Raw genomic sequence first — 22,722 nt, forward strand, 5'->3', positions numbered from 1 at the left:
TTTGCCTTTTTCCAATCATCTGGGACCTCCCCCAATCACCACAAATTTTCAAAGATAATGGCCAATGGCTCTGCAATCGCATCAGCCAATTCCCTCAGCACCCTGGGATGCATTAGATCTGGACCCATGGACTTGTGCGTGTCCAGCTTTTCTAAATAGTCTTTAACCTGTTCTTTCACCACTGAGGGCTGCTCACCTCCTTCCCATACTGTGTTGTCCAGTGCAGCAGTCTGGGAGCTGATCTTGTCTGTGAAGACTGAGGCAAAAAAAGCATTGAGTACTTCAGCTTTTTCCACATCTTCTGTCACTATGTTGCCTCCCTCATTTAGTAAGGGTCCCACACTTCCCCTGACCTTCTTGTTGCTAACATACCTGTAGAAACCCTTCTTGTTACCCTTCACATCCCTTGCTAGCTACAACTCCAATTGTGCCTTGGCCTTCCTGATTACACCCCTGCATGTTCTAGCAATATTTTTATACTCCTCCCTTCTCTTGTGTGTTGTCGTGTTCCCAATTACAAAGGGCTAAAGAACATGAATGTGTCAGTCACTCTAGATGCCTTTTATTTCAGATTAAGGGGAGCGTACAGATTTATTTTAATGGAAAATGAGAACAAATCTACATTCTATACTCAGGAATAAACAAAACTGAAAAATCCTACTAGCTCTTAAACAATTTTCCTGTGAGATAAATCCAATAACATATTAGCAGATAGACTGTGAATACAACAGGGAAAGAAAGGGAAACAAAAATCCAAGGGATGGTATATAATCCTTTGTAGATTAAGGAAGTGAAGTTTTTGAAACCCTTAGACCCTGAATCCCTCATTATATTAATTTGAAACCAGCTTAGCACTGTAGTAAAGAGGTAGAAGTGGAAGTAAATGAACAGGGATTCAACATGGGAGAAGGGTTAAAATCCATGTGCATTTTATATAACAACCTGGTATATGGATTGTGCCAGCTCTTTTTCAGACCCAAAGTCCAGAGTTTGGTCTGGAGACCAAAGGCCTAGCAAATAGTGAATAGCTAAGAGAAAGCTGGGGTAAACAAGATAACATTGCCTTTGCTAAGATATGCTTGGTCAGTAGCAATGCCAGATGTTGAAGCAATAACTGAATAATTATGTTTCATCCAATGTTTCAAATTGAACAAAGGATCCCTGTTCCTATTGTGTTTCTCCTGAAGGGAAACAGTCTTCCCACAGATCCAGCCTTGAGTTTATGAAAAGTTGGCACATGTCAGTATAAAATATGGCATCCTTCTACCTCCCTTCCCAGGGATCAATGCCCTGCCTTAAAACATAAAGGGGACAATCTTTATTGCCATATACTTTCACTGTTTCTTTGCTTTAACCCCTAGGAATGTACCTGTTGGACAATCAAAGGAGTTGCTCCATTTCTATGGACCCCAAATCAGAATTCAACATATATATTTTATACTAATAACATTTTATCAATTTATTAATTAAATGTTAACTTGCTAACTTGAGACCATGGGCGGAGACATTGTGTAACCTTTTAACCATTGGCTAATGTGCTATCTCGTCTTGCTGCAAAACCTATCCCGGGGTGTGGAACTGCCTACCCTGTCATTTTCCCCCACACATGGAAAATCTATATATTCTATTGTAATCAATTGATTGACAGTGTCTCTGAGCCTAATAAGCAAGGTGACACTCCGCCTGCACTGTGTGTAATAAACTCCTATGCTTGAAATCTACCTTGTGGATTTATGTCCTTCAATGGGAAAATCCCGTATGTCCCAAGATGTCGGCACGAGACATTTAAAGATGATTAGTGTCAAGTCCAATGTATGGAGGGCAGCAAGTTGGCATGACATGTCCACAGTTACAACAGGAGCTAAGAGAAAAATCCGTGAGTATCTGAGAGTGGACGAGACATGTTCTGGAATGCCCACTGCAGGATCCCATCAAAGGAGCTCTGGAAGACAAAACAGAGGCATCAAAGGGGTAGTATGTATTTAGGGCATCTCAGGAAAGCAAAGGAAGGGCTTCATGAGGGCAGTAAGAAGGTTTTCTCCAAGTGAGAGAGGAAGATTAGGAGAACATGTTCATCTGGCTATATGAGGCACTTGCATGTGCACGCCTTTGCTCTCTGTCCCCCACTTTAATGGGCACTGATTTCAAACACAGTATACAAAAATAAACCTGCTTTACGCATTATCAGCCTTGTAAATGGGCCTGTTCAGACTCTGACCCTGTCTCAGCCTGTACCCTGGCTCCCCAGGAGCCCTAATCTACACCTTTTGCCAGCAGGGGTTTCTGATGGCACAGCAAAGCTTACAGGGAATACTCATTGACACAGGACTGCCCATTCAGTGCAGTCATACCTGGACTGCTGAAGGTGTTGCAGTATTTCTGTACTTGGACCCAGCTACTTTTAGGCCAGGATTGGGTGAGGAGCCTTTGCAAACAGAGGTGAGTGGAGTGTCTGTGAATTCCATGACCTGTAGGAACTGCTCTGTTCAGATTGTGGACTATTTTCTTGCATAAAATAAAATCGGAGAGATGAGAAGATGAAATGGTATATTACCTCACCCAGGAGAGAGTCCAGCTCTTCTTTATTCAGGATCGGGTCATTCCCAGCAGATTCTTCCACTGCCTGGAATCAAGAACATGGCCAGACTGCTCAGTTTCCCAACATGAAGGTGAAACGTTAAACACAATGGGTCTGAGTCTCTACCCAGTTACACTGGTTTATGATGGAGTAATACCATTGTCATCAATGGAGTTATACCAACATAAGCCTTCTGTAACCAAGAGGAGAATCAATTCCAGCCAAGCTCATCTGTTACTGAGAATTAAAGACACTTGTTGCTCCATGAAGTTTGTTTAGAAGACAGTTGGGAATTGGGAACAAAGTAGTGCTAAACTCACAAGAACCTAAGCCAGAGCAGGGATGTTACACAGATGATTATGCCAGGCATGGCCAAACTGTAGTTTGTGAGCCACCTGTGGCTCTTTTACAGGTAAAGTGTGGCTTGCAGAGCCCTTGCCCCCATTTTCTGCCTACCAGACTGGGCATGGGGAGGAGGAGAGCTCAGGGCTCAGGTGGGGTAGTGAGACTAGTGGTTTCTGTTCTGCAGAGAGGGAGGTCTAAGGGCTTTAGCCCTGTTAGGGGGGATCAGGGCAGAATCCCTACTCTCCAGCAGGTGCTGCCCTTTGGGCCAGATTGTGTGTCTTGTGGCTCTCAAACTTCTGAAGATTATTGGAGGGTCAGTAAATGTGACCACTCCTGGTTATGCTTTCATTACTTGGATTAGCATGGTGGTCCCTTCTGGTCCTGAATGACTAAGGTTCTTGGAGTGAATATTGGCACGGTGACTGGCTATATCTTCTCTGCAATCATTAGAGTGGTTAGTAAGTGTGGCAGTGTGATATACTGCGATATGTGCTTCTCTGGTAACATTCTCAAAAGGGCTTCTAAAAATTTGACCTCCAGTCTATACCAGGCTGTACGGGGGATTCCCTTAACCAGATGGACTTGGAACTGTGTACTAAGTTCGGGGAACTGTGAATCTTGTTACTGTTATGATAAGCATGTTATACTGTAGCTCTAGGCATGTGTATGGTGCTTTACAGAAGACGAGGATCATCTAGGAAGGTTGGGCTTGTGGTTAAAGCACTTGACTAAGTCATGTGATCTGGATTCTGTTCCCCCACAGATCCAGGTAGAGCACAACTTCTCTCTGCCTCCATTTCATCATTTGTAAAAGAAACTGGAGCTTTCCTACCTCACAAGGCTACTATAAGTATACCTGTATTTGTGAAGTGCTTTGAGAGTCTTTGATGGAAGATGATACAGAAGGGCTAAGCATCTGCTGGAAGAGGTTGCTCCCACTGATACGCACTTTGCTAAGTAGCCCTAAAAATGTCATCTAGGACTTCCGCATGCACTGCAGAAAAGTACTGACCTTTGCTGCTCTTAGTGCATGGTTATTTGAGGTCACTGTTCCCTCCAGGCCACTGGTTCCAGAGCTGCCAGAGCAGGACTTGCATAACAAGATTTCACTGGAACAGAAGATAAAGATTATGGATCCTAGTCAAAGCATCACCCTGCAGACTGGAAAAATTAAGGAGAGCCTTTGTATATGTTGCTATTTCGGATCAGAAAAGATAAGTGAGACAGAGTACTATGAAGGATTTAAGACAGTAAAGAGAATTTCAGTGCCATCTTTGACAGCAAGCCAGTAGCCTTCAGCTTCTAAGACTGGCCAGACCCCATAGTGGAATATAGTGTGTGTGCATGGGGTCGGGAACATAGAGCATGAGTGCAAAGTACCAGAGTCATGGGAAGCTACCAGAGATTTGAGAGAATCAAATGTACTTTTCATCTTGAGAAACTGGAGAACAGAGTGTCCAGCGAGTGTAACTTATCCCTTGTAAAATAATAGACAAAATACCTGTTTCTGGATTAAAGCAGGTACACCCAGGTGGGAGATGGCAATGACTTTGCAGTCGTGCACCTCACCTGAGCCGCTCTGCTTGGGCAGGGAAGTGGCAGTTGGCGTGGAAGGCCTTGAAGCACTGGGCACAGTAGGTCATGTCTCCTCCTCCCCTGCAGACTCCACATCTCTCACCAACTGTCAGTTTCTGTGGAAAGGAAAGGTGGAGAATTTGGATTTTATACTCAGCCCCACTGTGACATTCTATACCTTGGGGGAGCGTCCTGTAACCCCCATATTCCTCATTTTTATATAATTGTGATCTTACATATGAAGCATGCCTTGTAAGGTATCAGGTTATGATCTGCTGAGTCATTTCTCTGTCTATATATGTATATCATTAATGCATATGAAGTCATGAGAATTGTGTAGTATGGTTGTCACTAAAACATGCTGTAAATTGGGGAATCAGCCAGACATTAGCTCCCCAGAAGCAACAGCAAGAAAAGTAACCAGCACCCGGGCAGGGTTTCAAACAACCCATCAACAACCTTTGTCCAGCAAGGGAACTACAATTCAATGACTCACCTGCATGAGGCCACACCAGGGGAATTGTTCAACCTTGCCGGGAGACTCAGCAATGCTCTCAGACATGCCTGGACTTGTGTTTTCCAAGCATATGGACTGAGGGTATAAAACAGGCAGAGTGGACACATACTGGGCCCTTCTCCTGCCCCCACCCATTCTGCAAGCAACTAAGACACTGAGACGACAAGACTCCAACAGAGGAGATTGGCCCAGATTTCAGGGGTGAAATCTGTATATTAAGGACTGCAATATCCAGTGGGGTGAGAAAAACTGCTTGATCTAGTTGTTGCCCAGTCTAATAGGGTTGAGAGTTTAGACTGCATGGTTATTTTATTTCTTTTGGTAACCAACTCTGACTTTTTGCCTATCACTTAAAACCTATCTTTTATAGTCAATAAATTTGTTTTACTGTTTATCTTTACCAGTGAATTTGTATGAAGTGTGTGGCAAATCTGCTCAGGTTTGACAAAGCCTTGTGTATATACACTTCCCATTGTTGAAGTGGTGAACCAATTAATAAATTTGCACTGCCCATCTTACAAGACAGTATATTCCTGAGGTACAGTGCTGGGAGCTGGGGGGATTTGCCTCTGGTGCCTTTCTCTGTGTGATTCATGAGTGACTCTGGGAGCATTCATGCAATCTAGCTAGGTGGGGGCGCCACATGCTTTTGTGCTGAGTGATCACAGCACCTGGAGGGGTTTGCTGCTGGTCACTAGCAAAGCATTGTGAGAGACAGCCCAGGCTGGAGAGCGTTAACGGGACACAGCGGTCTCACAGTCCCAGGCTGTACACTGTGGGGGATCCCATCACATTCATATTCTGTCTCAGTCATGGGACCTGCTGGGTATATGTGCTCTGACCATCCCTACCAGCCCATCTCCTTTTTAGATGCAGTGCCTCCTCTGCCGCTGGCCCCTTCTCCTCTCCCTGCCTTCTTTCCCCCTACTTTGCAGCAGGCATGGTGCATGCTCTGCTTTACAGGACACACACACTGACCCCACACCTGCTGCTCTGAGCACTGGGGTGGCAACTCCATGGAGTATTTTGGGGTACATTTGTACTGCTGGGGATAAGCTGAATATGCCTTATAGCCAGCTCAGATATGCTGAACATACTCTCTGAATCTGAACTCTGTGCACACCATGGTTTTAAAGGCCCTATAGAATAAGGTGGTTGAAAATCACATGGAAAGCAGAGCCACAAACTAGCTGTCTCTCCAGGCCCAGACTTGACAGAAGCTGGAGAGTTGAGGCTGGCATTACCACTGGCATTGGTGAGTGGGAAGGCGCAGCGGGCAGAGGTTGTTTGAAGGTGAATGAGGCATCGGAGCCTGGCGTGGGTTCTTTGATAAGAATCCTCTCTCTGTCTCCAGCTGCCCTCTGTCCATACAGACCCTTCTAGGCACAAACAGAAGTGTCGTTAGTTAGTCCCTCCAGAGGAGACACCTCAGGCCCCTGCAGGTGGATCTGCTGATGACAGTTCTGTATAGAGACACTTCAGTCTCCTGGATGGCTATACTGTGTTAGACCAATGGTCCCTCTAGCCCAGTATGCCGGTACCAGAGCTTCAGGGTGAATGCACAGAACAGGGTATTTGGAGTGATCCACCCCATCTTCTCTTCCTGGTAGTCAGAGGTTCTGGGTTGTCCCAAGCATGGGGTTGGGTCCCTGACCATCTTGGCTAATAGCTATTGATACCTTATCCTCCATGAACTTATCTAATTATTTTTTTGATCCCAGTTACACTTTTGGCCTTCACAACATCCCCTGGCTATGAAGTCCACAGGTTAATTGTGCATTATATGAAAAAGTACTTCCTCTTGTTTGTATTAAACCTGTTAAAGCTATTCATTTCCTCGAGTGATCCCTGGTTTTTGTATTGTGGGAAAGGGTAAATAGAACTTTTCTATTCATTGTTTCCTCACCATTCATGATTTTATAGACCTCTGTCATCCCCCCTTAACCATCTCCTTTCTAAACGGAACAGTCCTAATCTTTAGTCTATCCTTGTATGGAAGCCTTTCCATTCCCTTGATCACTTTTGTGCCCTTCTCTGAACTTTTCCAGTTGCACTATAACATTTCTGAGATGGGGAAACCAGAACTGGAAACAGTAACGTGGCATAACATGGATTTATATAATGGCATTATGGTATTTTCTATCCTTTCGTGGTATTTCCTAGCACTCTGTTCACCTTTTTGACTGCTGCTGCGCATTGAGCTGAAGTTTTTAGAGAACTGAACAATGACTTTAAGATCTTGATTGAGTAATAACAGCTAATTTAGAGCCCGTCATTTTATGTGCAGTTGGGATTATTTTTTTCCAATGTGCATTAATTTGCATTTACCAATGTTGAATTTCATCTGCCACTTTGTTGCCCAGTCACCCATTTGTGAAAACTGATCATTTATTCCTATCCTTTGCTTCCTATCTTTTAATCACTTACTGACCCAAAAGAGGACCTTCTCTCTTATCCTATGACCACTTTGCTTCCTTAAGAGCTCTTGGTGAGGGACCTTGTCAAAGGCTTTCTGAAAATCCCAAGTACACTGTGCTGACTGGATCACCATGTGCTTGTTGACACCCTCAAAGAATTTATCCCTACTGAGGGAAGCGAACCATCCCAACAGACTGGGAAAAAACTCTGAGCAAAATCTTGCCCACCCTTTCTTGTATAAGTAGAAGGGACAGAGGAGGGTGGCCATAGGGGGGTTCACATGTCACATTACACACAAGGCAGGGTAATCCCAACAGCACCTGGAACATAATCCTCCCATTTTGCCCAATTTCTCTCTAGGGCACAGAAGAAGAGCGGTGTGGGGATATCGATAGAGGAGTGGTTGGATGTGGCTAAGTTTGGTGAAGCAAGGCTCCTAGCTATACCTGTGTCTCAGATGGTGGCTCTCTGGCCCGCTCCTCTTCTATGCGCTGGTCCTGCTTCACTTTCTCAGTTGAGCAGGAGATGCACCTCCATGTCCCGCTGTCCAAAGTCAGATGGTAAAGAAATAGGTCAGCAAATGTTTAGGGGGAACAAAAGAAATGAGAAAGCAAAGCCAACCTGCATTTACTACAATGGTGCTTTCTTATAGATACAAGGGATTTTTTCCTGGAGACTCAACTGATTGGTCACAGTTGTGTAAAGCAACAGTACTGGCTAGTGGCCAGTTCTGTGAACAGCAATGAATTACAATGAAGCTATGCTGATTTACACCTGCTAAGGACCTGGCCCTGCATGTAGGCTCCACAAGTACCCAAGGTCTCTGCCTCTGTAGGAATCATAGAATATCAGGGTTGGAAGGGATCTCAGGAGGTCATCTGGTCCAACCCCCTGCTCAAAGCAGGACTAATCCCCAACTAAATCCTATGTTTAGGGAAGAAGGAAGCCTTCCTATATTTAGGACAATAAGTTTTGTTTTTTATTTTAAATGTGGTTAAGAAAATCAGGCAAAATAATGCAAAATTATTTCAGCATTTTTTTAGCCCAACACTGAGCACTTTGAAAATCCTGCATCTTCCCCCCACCCTTGGACCAAAGTGAGCTGATGGGGTGATAGAGCAGTAAATACTCTGTGGGGAGTGTGCCTGGGAGTGCTTGTTATTACCTTGGAATTTCTGTCAGTGGGGGCACGAGGCAGGCCAGATGGAAAGCTTTGGGGCAGCCGTCACAGCAGATCAGCTCCCCACCATCCCTGCACACTGCACATTCATCATCATTCTTCTGACCCAGGGAGGCAAATAGCGCACGATGTAACAGAAAGCAAAAGTACAGAGACTCAAAGCCAACTTCTCCCTCACTATAACTATGGTGATCTGTTACACTAGCGCAGAGCAATCCAGGATACTGCAGGACAAACTGGACTTGGTCTCTTATAAAGGGTCATGTTCCAGCACAGGTGACCAACTGGTGAATCCTTGCTATCAGATGTCACAAAACTAATAACTGGAGCAAAACATTAGTATCCTGGACTTCAGAAAATATCTCTCTCTTCTCCCTACAGGATGACTAAACAGAATACAGAGCTGAGCAGCCAAGGGAGGTGAATGCTCAGGGGACAGCATGTAGTACAGCTGGCTGGCAGATGTAGCATTATAACAGAAGCCTGCCTGACTTCTGTAGCCAGGTACTGTCTATGGTATTTCAGAGACATTACACCTGGCAGGTGCTTCCTTGTTGGGGATCTGGGAAGGAATTAAAGCAGTAAATGCTTCATCCTTAATTCCAAGCTCCAGAATCCCACAAATTCAACAGACACTTGTCTCCATTGGGTTATACAACACATCTGACAGTCTGCAGGGAAGCCCTGAACCTCTGAAAACCTTTCCGCATTTTATGCTTTCAACATGTAAGTCTAGTGCCCACACACAGACCATCAGTTAAGCAGGGAGCTCTTGGGCTGAGCAGTGGATGGAAATGGTGTCTGTTTCACTTTGGAATCTTCTGGGGAATTCCAGTTTGCCCGAGGCAGGGGGCTTTTCGCTAGCAAATGTTTGTCCTGACCAAGCCGTTGTGTCTCCCCCTCTCTGGTAGCAAGACTACCAGGCTGAGGAAACCAGAGACTGAGGAAACCAGAGACTTCCAGGAGTCATGTACTAATTCCACGCAGCACCCTGAGGCTCAACAGGAGAATCTCACTCTCACTGAGATAAGGTCATCCAGCAAAGAGGCACACTGCTATCCACCATGAGAGAATCAATGAAAACAAGATGTGGGCCCTGCACAACATTTGGAAAATTCGCCCTGGAGGAGGAAGAGGGAGTGACACTGGACAGAAACAGTTTGCCTGCTCCTGGCAGAGGGGAAGAGAAGCTCAGCTCCCCAGTAGGGTTTTTACCTGGTGGAAGGTTTGATCCATGGTGTGAACAGGGGTGACATGGAGGCTGCTCTGTGAGTTTATTTTCAGCTCCCCATTCTGCAGAGTGAGACGGACAGGGGGTGAGGCAGGAAATGTTGCTGTGATCAGTCTGGCTGTATAAATGCACATCCCATAGATGCATGTCCTGTCTCAGACGGATGCTAGGTCTAGACTCTAGAGCATCCTGTGTTCTCCTGCAATGGAATCTGACTCGTGCCAACTGGCTGGAGAAGCTGTTGTGCTGCAGGAAGAACACTGCTCTGAGAGCACTTTAGGCCAAGCTGGTTCAGAGAGTAGGGAGAGGTTAGAAAACCACTCACACCTTTCACATTCAGCACGAGGTCTGCCCGACCTGCCCAGGGCCAAGCCAAGCACAAACCTGCTCGATAGTTTATGAAGAAAAAGGACAAGGCTGAGCTGAGCTGTATGGGTGGAACCAGCGCAGCATAGAATCATAGAATCATAGAATCTCAGGGTTGGAAGGGACCTCAGGAGGTCATCTAGTCCAAACCCCTGCTCAAAGCAGGACCAAACCCAACTAAATCATCCCAGCCAGGGCTTTGTCAAGCCTGACCTTAAAAACCTCTAAGGAAGGAGATTCCACTACCTCCCTAGGTAACCCATTCCAGTTCTTCACCACCCTACTAGTGAAAAAGTTTTTCCTAATATCCAACCTAAACCTCCCCCTCTGCAACTTGAGACCATTACTCCTTGTTCTGTCATCTTCTACCACTGAGAACAGTCTAGATCCATCCTCTTCGGAACCCCCTTTCAGGTAATTGAAAGCAGCTATCAAATCCCCCCTCATTCTTCTCTTCTGCAGACTAAACAATCCCAGTTCCCTCAGCCTCTCCTCATAAGTCATGTGCTCCAGCCCCCTAATCATTTTTGTTGCCCTCCACTGGACTCTCTCCAATTTATCCACATCCTTCTTGTAGTGTGGGGCCCAAAACTGGACACAGTACTCCAAATGAGGCCTCACCAGTGCTGAGTAGAGGGGAATGATCACATCCCTCGATCTGCTGGAAATGCCCCTACTTATACAACCCAAAATGCCATTAGCCTTCTTGGTAACAAGGGCACACTGTTGACTCATATTCAGCTTTTCGTCCACCGTAACCCCTAGGTCCTTTTCTGCAGAACTGCTGCCCAGCCATTCGGTCCCTAGTCTGTAACAGTGCATGGGATTCTTCCGTCCTAAGTGCAGGACTCTGCACTTGTCCTTGTTGAACCTCATCATATTTCTTTTGGCCCAATCCTCTAATTTGTCTAGGTCCCTCTGTATCCTATCCCTACCCTCCAGCGTATCAACCACTCCTCCCAGTTTAGTGTCATCTGCAAACTTGCTAAGGGTGCAGTCCACACCATCCTCCATATCGTTAATGAAGATATTGAATAAAACCCCTTACTGCATGTGAAACCCCTTACTGCAAAGAGGACTCAAACAGGACAAAGATGTAAAAACAACTCGTGTTTGCTGAAAGCATACATATTGGGGCCCTTGAAATCCCTTGGCTCGCACACTGGGCTTCAGGCTTCGGCTTTTGTTCTTTCCCCCAGGTTCTTCAAACTTGCTTGGTGCATAAAACTCGCCTCCAACTTTGACACATTTCTTGGAGCCCCCTGGAAGAGAGGACACTCGCTTATGTAAGTTGTGTGCTGGGAGCACACGCACATGCTGCTTGAATGATGTTCGGGTGCAGGGGAAGGTTTCATTGTTAATGTGGTAAGGACGCAGAACAGATGTAAAAGCATTACATTTTAGAAATGTTTGAAAACCATCTTCTCTGTTTCCCTCCCAGAGCCCAGTTCAGGAGTCAGCACTTCCTCTGAAGCAGCTGATGACACCACGGGCCCCAGAAAATGTTGCAAGCAGGAGTTCAGGTCCCTGTTTAGCTGCTAGCGATGGGATGGACTCTTATCAGGGAACTTAATCCTGAGCCCAAGGCTTGGCAGGTAAATGAAGGATCTGACCTGCAAGGGCTTTGTCAAGAGTCATCCACACGATATGCTGATGTTTCAAGGGCCAAATCCTAGTGATAGGGCAGAGAGCACAGCAGGGACAGTGGCTGGTAGCTGCACACCCTGCCATGTGCAGCCTGTTAGTGAGAATCATGGGGCAGGACACCACCTGTCCAGCTGGCCCAGCAAGGTGTAGTGCTGGGTCCTGCTGCCACTTGCTACTTCACGTTGCTGCAAAAATAACTCTTGTGCACCATGGCAGGATGCTACGTACATGCCCACATCACAACAACTACTGCTCACAACTCCACCCTCCTTACACAGGCAGGGGTAGCCAGAAGGCTGTGTTTGTTTATATTCTGCCAGCGACTTTTAAAAAATTAAAGACCATCTATGCTAGGAGGAGGGGGTCTCCCAGTCCAGGGTTACAGTACCTCTATACTTTCCACCTGAACCGGGACACCCTTGGGGGTTTCCCCATCCCCCATATCCCATCTCCTCCCCAATGCTGACCCTATCCGTGTCTCTGTTCTTCTTCCCACAGCCATCCACGCTTTCCACCAGTGTATGCTACTTACAGAGCCCTCTGGCTGGTCTGATCTGCTAACTCACCCCCCCAGGCCCACCCTGCCGGCCCCACCATCCACCCTACTAGCCCCTCTGCCAGCAAGTACTGAAATCTTGCCCTACCTATAATTGCCTGGGTGGCTTCTAGCTTCAAGAAGGAGGGTCCTTTCATTCTGATTAACCTGAACTAAATCTGTCTCCTGGAACCAGGCTGTCCTCAGGAAGGGGAAAAACCTGGAATGGAATTGGCCCACATTGTTGTCATGAGCACTGTTCTTGAACTCCCTAGATACTCAGCTGTGTGTCTCATTATAGTCACTACCAGCCCCAAGTTCATGATTTCCTGTCCCAAGAACATTGGCATATCTACCTGACTCAAACACCTGTTTGATGAGAATTCCTTCTACAGCCCCGCAGCTCACTGGTAGTTCACTGGATGACACAGTAACAGCCCTCTGGACTGAGGCAGCCATACTCTGAATGCCTATGGTTTTAAAACAGTCATTATCAATGAAACACGAGGCCTTTGTACATATATTCTCCCAAGGGATGGGGGAGGGCTATGGTTTGAAGTATGTTAAAAACTGGCAAGGCATTCAATACAACCTGATGACCCCAATCAGGGGCTCCCCCAACCCTGATGATTGCATCTCCCTGCATGGCCCATCCCAATCTCTGCTAGATCACAAGCCCCTGGCTGGCCACTTGATCTGGTCCCATGCCTGGCAGGGCAGTAGAATGCAGACCTCTCTTCCCCACCTGCTGAGATCAGCATCTGGGGAGGTCGGTTTAAATAGGGATTTGATTTCAAATGAAAGGAGATTGGTGGGCTCAGTCTTGTCCCTAGTAAATCATTGGTCATATCACACATTACAGGGCATGACTGAAAGTCTCTGCACACCAGCCAAGCCCAGCTTTGGAGCAAGGTGTGCCCAAGGTGTGTTGGCAGAGCTGTGTAGGGAAGGTCATGCAGTTGATGGGTTTTCTGGGTTTTCTGAATCCATTGCTACTAGTCCTTTAGCTTCACAAACACTAAGAATCCTCCCTTCGCCCACTGAACCCTGATCTTTCCCATCTCCTTATACCAGCATGCTGCCACCTAACCCTTTGAGGTGCCTGTGTGGTGCTGCCCTTGTCACCTGGTTCTGGGAGCTGCTGCTTCCCTGAGACATTTAACTTAATCTAATGTTGTGTATGGGAGACGCCAACCCACTAGCACTCACATGGGCCATTGCTATGCAGGGTGATGGATTCTCTTCCCATGCTGAAGGAGGCCCAGTGACACCCAGCTCAGGAATGGCTTTAGCCTGTTCATTGCTGGATGGTGCTAACAACAAAGATTTCTTCAAACAGGGCTGAGAGGAAACCTCACTGACGGGGTAAGACACATCACTCACCATTTCCCAGAGGGAAACGTTGGATCTCCACGCCTTCTGGTTTCTTTACAGCTTTTGCCTTTGGCAGGGTCCCTGTGGGATTATAATATGGGTTAGAGACAAGGGTACACATTGGATGTTATTAGAAAGAGCTCTTAATTCGCCTCCTGGTTAGATAATGGAAACCTTACAAGAAACTGGAACAGTAGGCAGGGATGGTGAATGCTCCAACATGAGCAGCCAGATCTAGGTGCTTAGATTGCACCTGCTGGGGTGTAAGAGAAACTATGTCAGCAGTAAGAACTCCTTATTGAAAGTGGTTACATTCCTTCTTGCATATGCAGTCATGGTGCACACCTCTGGGCACAATGGGCAGCTTTAGAAACTCAGCTGAAGTCCAAAGACCATAAATAAATGATTGCATCTCCCTGCAATGTATATTATGGATTTATATGAACTTTAAAGAGATTTGTAGATTCTAAGGCCAGAGGGGACCATTGTGATCATCCAGTCTGACCCCCTGATCCCCAGAGACCTGTCCCCAAATAAATCCTAGAGCTGAGCTTTTTGAAAAATATCCAATGTGACTTTTCTTACATTTTCTCCAACTCTTTATTCTTTTTCCTCTTCTTCCATCTACCACTTTTCCTTCCTTTCTCTCTCCATTCTGTTAGGTTCTCTCCTTTCAGCTCTCTTTTCCTCTCCTCTATCTCCATTCTTAAAATTCTCAATCTTCATTCTTTTCTCCTCTCTTCTTCCTCTCCTTCTATCCCTTCTTCCAGTCATCCTGGTTCTCTGCTATTCTTTCCATTTCCTTCTTCATTTCTACATTCTCCATCTCATCCTTCCTTACTCTTCCTGCCGCCCCGCCCCCCGACAGCTGGCATCTCCCTGCAAGGCCCAGCCAAATCTCTGCCTGATCACAAGCCCCTAGCTGGGACTTTGATCTGCTCCCTTGCCTGGCTGGGCAGCAGAATGCAGACCTCTCTTCCCCACTCCATTTAGATAGCTGCAGAGGGGATGGGGAGCTACTTGAGGCCTACAAGAAGCCAGAATAGAAGCTGTTGGACCCAAGTGGGAAGAGCTGCTTGAAAGTCCAAAACAGGACAGCTGCTCTTCGTTGCCTATAGAGCCTGGGGGAATTGTGAACGTATGAAGGGCCTGGTGAGATATTTGCTTGATGGGTTTGGGAGGCTGTGTACCAGCACGGCTCAGGATCCAGCATGGGCCAGGCAGTGAAAGAGGCTCTGTACCAGGATTCGAGTTGCATTTCAGCAAGGGCTGAGCTGGCTGGGGAGAGTCCCGTTCCTCTGGTGCTTTCCTCTTCGGCTGCTGTTTGTGCTGCACCAACGTCTTGGGGCTGGGGGGTGGTTTCCTCCCCCGGCGCTGTCTGCTGAGATCCACATCTGGAAAGAATGACAGCAGAGAGATTGGCATCAGGGCGGGGACACTTCAAACTGCCCAGTTCTTTGCTGGGGCTCTAGATTTCTTAAGTTCCCCAGTGATCTGGTGCAAGTTCACCCCTTGGTGCTGATCGTTCCTGAGACAATCACTGCTTGCTTCTCCCCTCCCGCCCTGCTCCCTGTGCACTTCATTGCTGGCCTGATGGCTGTCATTGTGCACCTCTCCTGGGGCTGGAATTGGAGTACGAGAGGCAAAGCTCTTGGTTCCTAAAGAGGAGGGACTCTCATGGAGCAGAGGCCTGCTAGGTAGGGAGTTGTTCTCTTCACAGTCCGTCTGAGCACCCTCCTACCTTTGGGAAAGTTGCTCTGAATAGGCTGGAGCTTGGAGTATCTCTCCAGGTTGTAATCCTTGAAGAGGACCCTCCAGAAGTCCTGGATGGAGGATGAATCCCGGTTCAGTAGCCAGGTCAGCATGGCATGGAAGGCCTTGTGAGAACCCTCCTGCTCCTTCAAACTCAGTGTTTCCTTCAAGAACAAAAAGAGCAGTGTAATCAAATGTTCAGTTCTCAAGGGCATCCCTCCTGTTCCCATGCCTCTCACCACCTTCTCCCCCAATGGTGCCTGGGTGTGCATGAATGGATGCTTTAGTCAGCCATTAAAGGAAAGCATAAAGATCACATGCAATGGGGCGCTGGGGTAGGCCGTGTTGTGTTGTGTGTGGGGGGGGAAGTGAGACCCTAGGATGGACTGAATGAGGCTGAAACCATGTTTGACAAATAGCATAAGATTTGAAATTGTATTGCCTAGAGCTGATGACACAGTCACATTATCATTGTAGCATAAGAGGTGGAGGGGGGTGAGTCATGAAAACAGCAGAGGAAGGGCAGAAAGAAGCCAAGAGTCCATTGTAAGTATAAAAGCAAAGGACTTTAATCAAAGAGCTCCTAAAAAGTTCATTAAGTTGACTTACAATGTTCCCTTAACAACCATCATATAAAATAGCCACCACTTCCTAAAAATTGGTGTTAAGGGCAAAAGTGCATTTGGCCTGTAATCTGACCAGCACTAAATTCTAATGACTGAGCCTCTAGCACCAGAGATCAGCTTTATAATTACTTGGCTCCACCCCTTTTAGTTTCATCCAATCCGCTCCCCCTTCCTCCTCATGCTGTTTCCCCCTTTTATTTGTGTGTATGTGTTCCCACCATGGAAACACTTTTCACCTGATGTATTCCAGCCAAGAGGATGTAGGGGCCCCCACCAAGAAACCATCCAAACCAAACAAACCAGAATTACAACAAACACACAGAGTATTTAACGTTCCGCTCCTTGGAGGGCGGGGGCGCTGCCATGCTGACTTCCTTGCAGTATTGTCAGTTCCGGGTTTACAATGGCTCCAGTAGCCCATGCTCAGAAGGGGCCCCGCCTGCTCTGCTTGCACTGCGCCCTGAGACCCCGCTGGGTCCCCCCGCCCACCACTTGCTTCTTCTCTGCCTGCCTGCAGGCTCCTCCCAGCTCCCTGGCCCCACCCCCTGCTCCTCTCAGCCCCCTGGCTGGACCCCAGTGCACCTCTGGCTCTGGGCAGTCTCTGCTTCCCACTGCCTGTGCGGCCCCGCCTGTCTCCCTGGAGCTGAGCCGCCTGGGACTGGTGCAGAAGCCTGGCCAGTCTCAGCCAACTGAAGGGGGAGACAGTGTGGGGGGCTTGGCTGGACCTCTCCAGGCAAGTGCGTCTTGAGGAAGCCCAGCTGGGCAGGCCCTGACCTGGCTGATCACACCTGAGGGGCCAGAACCGGGGGGGGGGGGGGCTGTGTGGTATGGCATGGGCCTGCCCCCAGGACAGGCCACTGTGCATCTGGCAACTGCTGGTTTGTAAATAGTGCCCTGGCACTGGGCTGAGCGGGGCTTCCCCTGCCATGCCATGCCCCATTGCCTGTGGCTGGCTCCTCGCTCTGGGGACTGACCTCCCCGCGCCATGCTCCATTGCTTCCATGGGGGCCCACAAATATGTTTGATGCCGGGCCCATGAAAGGTTAATCCGGCCCTGATTACACTCCAGACAGAAGGATGTGCTGTGTAAGAATAAAAATAGCAGCATTTCAAAGCCCCACCTAATGACTCAAATAGAGTCCAGCAGCCACCTGCAGGAATTATGGCCTCTGCTGATTCAAGAGAAAACTCCTGAAAATACTGCCTCCAGGTAAGACTCAGCAGTCTCCACCTTCTGGGGAGGGCAGCTGAAAAAGGAAGTCAGCTCTGCAGCGTGTATCCTTCAGTTGTTTCTCCTTCCCTATTTTAACCTTAAACATTATATATAACTCACCAGGCAGTTTTACTACAACTACATTTCAAATGTCTCTCCCCACAGGCCCAGCCCTTGGGGTTCCACACTATCTGCACTAGCTTGTGCCAGTACGATCATCCTTGCTGATAGGCCTCTCAGCTAGCTGCAGTGGGGAAGGGAATCGGAGTGTCAGATACAAACCAAGGAAATACACCTCATCCCTCAGTGGAATATTTCCAGTTTTTCCAATTCCTTTTCAAGAGTATAAACCTGGAGCTCCAGTCAAGCTTTTCATAAGTGCCCAGTGGTTTGGGGTGCTCAGCTTGACACCTGACTTTCAGATGGTGGGTACTCAGGACTTTCTGAAACTCCTGCCCCTTTAAGGGGCATCCATAATCACTAGTTACTTGAAAGTCTTGGTTTATATGCATGCACATGTATACATACATGTGCACATACAGAGCAGTGCACAATCATTGCCCAGTCCTGAAGGAATGTAGTTATAACCCCAGTAATTCCCAAAGTGAGCTTAAAATATGACACTTTCCTCCACCCCCAAAAGACATTCATAGAATCATCGAATCTCAGGGTTGGAAGGGACCTCAGGAGGTCATCTAGTCCAACCCCCTGCTCAAAGCAGGACCAAACCCAAGCCTGACCTTAAAAACCTCTAAGGAAGGAGATTCCACCACCTCCCTAGGTAACCCATTCCAGTTCTTCACCACCCTACTAGTGAAAGAGTTTTTCCTAATATCCAACCTAAACCTCCCCCTCTGCAACTTGAGACCATTACTCCTTGTTCTGTCATCTTCTACCACTGAGAACAGTCTAGATCCATCCTCTTTGGAACCCCCTTTCAGGTAGTTGAAAGCAGCTAACAAATCTCCCCTCATTCTTCTCTTCTGCAGGCTAAACAATCCCAGTTCCCTCAGCCTCTCCTCATAAGTCATGTGTTCCAGCCCCCTAATCATTTTTGTTGCCCTCCGCTGGACTCTCTCCAATTTATCCACATCCTTCTTGTAGTGTGGGGCCCAAAACTGGACACAGTACTCCAAATGAGGCCTCACCAGTGCTGAATAGAGGGGAATGATCACATCCCTCGATCTGCTGGAAATGCCCCTACTTATACAACCCAAAATGCCATTAGCCTTCTTGGCAACAAGGGCATACTGTTGACTCATATTCAGCTTTTCGTCCACCGTAACCCCTAGGTCCTTTTCTGTAGAACTGCTGCCCAGCCATTCGGTCCCTAGTCTGTAGCAGTGCATGGGATTCTTCCGTCCTAAGTGCAGGACTCTGCACTTGTCCTTGTTGAACCTCATCATATTTCTTTTGGCCCAATCTTACAACTCTCCACACCTCTGAGACCCTTTCTTCCAGATTTACAAGTATCCACATTCAAACTGCTTCTAGGGTTAGAATCCTCACTAGAAAATCGCCTCAGACATTAGACCTGAGGAGGTCACTTAGCATGGAGTGCCAGTGTTCTTCTCACCTTGAACATCTCCTCTGTGACAACGTCATGATCAGCAAGTCCATGAAGCAATGGGAAAACGTCGTCCACAGCCATGGAGATCTCCGTGCGGTATAGCTTCAGTAGCTGCCGCAGGTCCCCTTCTCCCAAGGGCCTGTCAGTGCTGGACATCCTGCAAGGAATCCGTATTTGTGGGGGTTTCAGCTGGAGCGGGAGAATCTCCCCTACAGTCAACACCATTGGCTGCCTATGCTCTTACATCATTCCCTGTGAAGCCTGGTTCTGGGAAAGGCAGGCACTGAAACAGGGAGAAGAATGTGCATCTTACTTAGGACAGGACATGCTGTGTCAAGACAGGTGCCAAACTTCCCCTTTAATAGAAATCTAGGTGTCTTGTCACCAATAGCCAGCTCAGCTGTCAATCGCTGGCTATTGAGCTGAACCCAGGAATCCCATTAAGTTCAGTTATTGCATTCACATTTCTATACTCATGCTAACGTCACTTTCCATGAATTTCTTCTTCTGGCTCTCCTCTCTGACTGTTCCTCACCTGTCCCTGGACCGAGACACCACCAGACTGGATGTGCTATGCCTCAAGTGCTGACTCTTTGCCCACGCTGTTCAATAAGGCTGGGTGGTAGGTATTCTCCTCCGTGTGCGTGTGTACACGAAGATGCAGAAAAGGTTGGTTGGTTGGTTGTACATCCACCAGCCACACTGAAATGTGTTAGTAGCTAAGCTTGGTGTCTGTGAAATCCATCCTTTGCCCTTTAGCATGCAACACTTCCTTGAGCTCTTTATACAGGTTAATCTGTGGAGGGAGGGGAAAAAACAAACTACTATTATTGAGGAACCAATTGGGTCCCAAGGATGAGCTTCTGAAGCTTGATTGGAGCTGGGAAGGTGTCTCTAATTAAGCTCATTTGCTCAGTTTGACTTTATAAGAGTTTGTTGGGTTTTTTTCCCCCTCGCTTCACTTAAACCCTGCAGATTATTTTAAATTGGTGCAAAACAAAATTGCTTAGTTAATTTTAGTGAGATGTAAAACTACGGTAGGTGCATTTTCAGATCCGTAATGCTAGTATGAAATGGTCAATACACATTTTACAAACACTCTGGCAGTTAGTGGCCACAGAGGAGTCTCCAGTTGTCATAGGCCATGTGTGCAGCTTGCTGTATGATTTACTGTTTGTGCCAATCAAACAAACAATTTGTGTATTTGATTTTTTAACCAGTATTCACTATGTAGAAATATTTCTGCTTATTCAGCCCCTGTCACATCTGATTTCTGAAATGTTTAATGTCTGGCTGCTGCTTATACCAGTTGGATGGTTGTCTTTACAAAAGAAAGACAGCTGGATGACACATGACACATATTTACAGGCTTGCTTGATTAGACTACATGTCAGCTTTTTAATAATTCTATTCATTTGATGGCAGTAAACTGTTTGGCAGTACCTGAAATTCTGACCTGCTCATATTGTCAGAATGAAGAGTGTAGTTTCCTGTTCCTCTTAGGAATAGAACCTGCAAAACCTTAAGCACATGCCTAACTTTCCAACCAATTTGAAATCAATACTCATGGGGGTAAAGTTATGCACATGTGTGATTGCAGGATCAGGAAATTAATTTTGAAATTATTAGTTGATACACTTCTGCAGTTTCCACCCAACCTTCAGTTTTTGTTTTGTCAGTGAACCCTTCTAATAATGGATGCTCAACACTTCAAATGCATTTGTATTTCAGCCCATGAGCAGGATGAGAGTGTTTTGAGGCTTGGCTCTGCCACAATTGCTTGTTACACACGCTGCACTCCAACTATTTAGGTGAGTATTCTTCCAACTTCTGTAACTGGAGTCTGTATCTTTTCTATGAGTAAAATCCTGAAAACCGCGTCTCCTGCAGAGGGGAGCCCCACACCAGCTTGTGGTTGGGAGCCAGGCCAGCGTGGTATGAAGTACAAAGTGACTACTAAGAGTGTTGGCTGGGCTCCTCACCCATGGAGCAGCAGGGCATGGTTTGGCATTTAAAATATGACAAGCACCAGTTTGCATAGGGGTTCTGTACAATAAGCAATATATTCACACTGGAAAATGAAACTTTTGTATACAACTGCTGCCTCAGGGATGCTGTATACTATGGGAAACAAACTTTATACTCCACCACCTAGCAGGAAAGGATCCTTTATTTCAGAATAAATGGGAGATCCTGTTCACCGTGGTAAAGGTAAGGGTAGGTAAACGTGGGCATTCCAAAGCCTTTGCGAAGATCTGCTCTATGTGTTTGGGTAACTATTAACTGATCAATGCCAGGTGAAACTTAGAAGCTACAGAATCATTCAGATTTCCAAATGGAATATCTCTGCACCTACACCAATCAATGGTCAGCACTATTTTCCCTATGAAATATAATCTCTTCCTATAGTGTTCATTAGTGTCAACTAATTGCTAGCTGTAGATAATTTTGGTTCTATATTAACCTTGATGAGACAAATTCAGAGATTTCAGCTTATACAAGGCAAAAGTAGCCCAACCCTCAGTATATTGGTGTTACTCACAATACCTCTCTTTGTTCTTGTAATGAACTAAGAGTCACCTCAGAATTTATGTACTTTCCAGGGCACCTGTCATTTTCATCCAGAAACTCTCCTATGTAATTGTATCACCAGTGACCTGTCTCTTAATGTTTCCTCCTGTTCTCAGTGAAGTCATTGGAGTCTTGCCATTGACTTCAGCGAAGGTTGAATCAGGCCTGTATTGCATACAGCCTGTTGTGCTATAAGATGATGGCAGAGAAATTCAGCTCTGAGCTGAAAATCTCAGCAGCCCATGTTGGCTCAAATAAACTGTTAAAATGAGAGCAGTAGACTGACATCACACATAGAGACATAATCTAGGAAGAAAAATAAAACTGTTGCTTACTGAGGGCTACAGATTATCACAGGATTGTAGAAAGCACTGTAATTCAGGGCTGAATATAGTCGCTTGCTTATGACTTCTCTTGCCCCTTCAACAATTGACATCTGTTTCCTTACCAACATTTTTTGTTCTTTTCCCATTCCCAGCTCTTCCTCACGCTGCTTTGATACTGTAAGGCTGCTCATCATGTGTGTGCTGAGTTGTTGGCCTCTTCTGAGGAGTAGAAAATATTGTAGGATGCAATTCAGTAACCTAAATGTATAAAGTAAATTGTCTTTTGACAAAGTTTGTAGGCCTAAAACATGACCCTTTAGTCTACCCACCTCACACCTGCTCCACAATCCCTCTGAGCCCTGTCCTTGGCTAAGGACTCAGTAGAATGTATGTGAGTGCTCTCCATATCAGGAAGACTCCCACAAAGTTTCTGGGAACAAGCCAGGCCCAGCTCCAGTTCTCTGGTGAAGGGCTTCAGGAAAAGGCTGTAGATGTTTATGGCAGCTCTGCTGATGAGAACAATTTGACAGTAGTGCAGTCGCACCTCTAGAGTTAAGGCTGCATCCTGACTTCTGTTTAAAGGTTGCCCATTCAAAGTCCTCTAACATCAATGTTCAGTCAGATTCCTTTGCAAATTTGTGTGCCTCAGGAGAGTGCAGGGTGTAGGCTTCAGGCTGCAGATGTGGGGTAACTTGAGTGAGAGTGCTGCAGCAATATAAGCCCTGAAAAAAATGCATTTTCAAACAGTTTCTAGGTGGTTTTTATTTGTGCAGAGCTAGAGATCAAACAATTGATGTAGTGCAGGTCACAATGGGCTCACTCTGGACACATTTCCTCAGGGTAGTGCATAATACACACTAAACCTTTGGAAACCTACATTGAGAATGATTCAAGACAA

At 46.5% G+C, this 22,722-nt stretch overlaps 1 protein-coding gene across 1 annotated transcript; it reads right to left on the minus strand.

Moving 5' to 3' along the window:
* Positions 1–1,740: 1,740 nt before the first annotated feature.
* Positions 1,741–22,273, minus strand: AIRE (autoimmune regulator). The gene is made up of 15 exons (XM_045031031.1): positions 22,154–22,273; positions 21,947–22,043; positions 15,508–15,682; positions 15,008–15,160; positions 13,776–13,847; positions 12,749–12,862; positions 11,339–11,472; positions 9,829–9,906; positions 8,599–8,714; positions 7,880–7,976; positions 6,203–6,394; positions 4,493–4,614; positions 3,932–4,032; positions 2,555–2,619; positions 1,741–1,942 (listed from the first exon to the last, which is right to left on the minus strand). The coding sequence occupies exons 1-15, from the start codon at positions 22,228–22,230 to the stop codon at positions 1,862–1,864; spliced, it is 1,674 nt and encodes a 557-aa protein (XP_044886966.1). The 5' UTR covers positions 22,231–22,273; the 3' UTR covers positions 1,741–1,861.
* Between the last annotated feature and the right edge of the window lie 449 nt (positions 22,274–22,722).

This window comes from Mauremys mutica, chromosome 9, assembly GCF_020497125.1.
Source record: "Mauremys mutica isolate MM-2020 ecotype Southern chromosome 9, ASM2049712v1, whole genome shotgun sequence".
Taxonomy (NCBI): Eukaryota; Metazoa; Chordata; order Testudines; family Geoemydidae; genus Mauremys; species Mauremys mutica.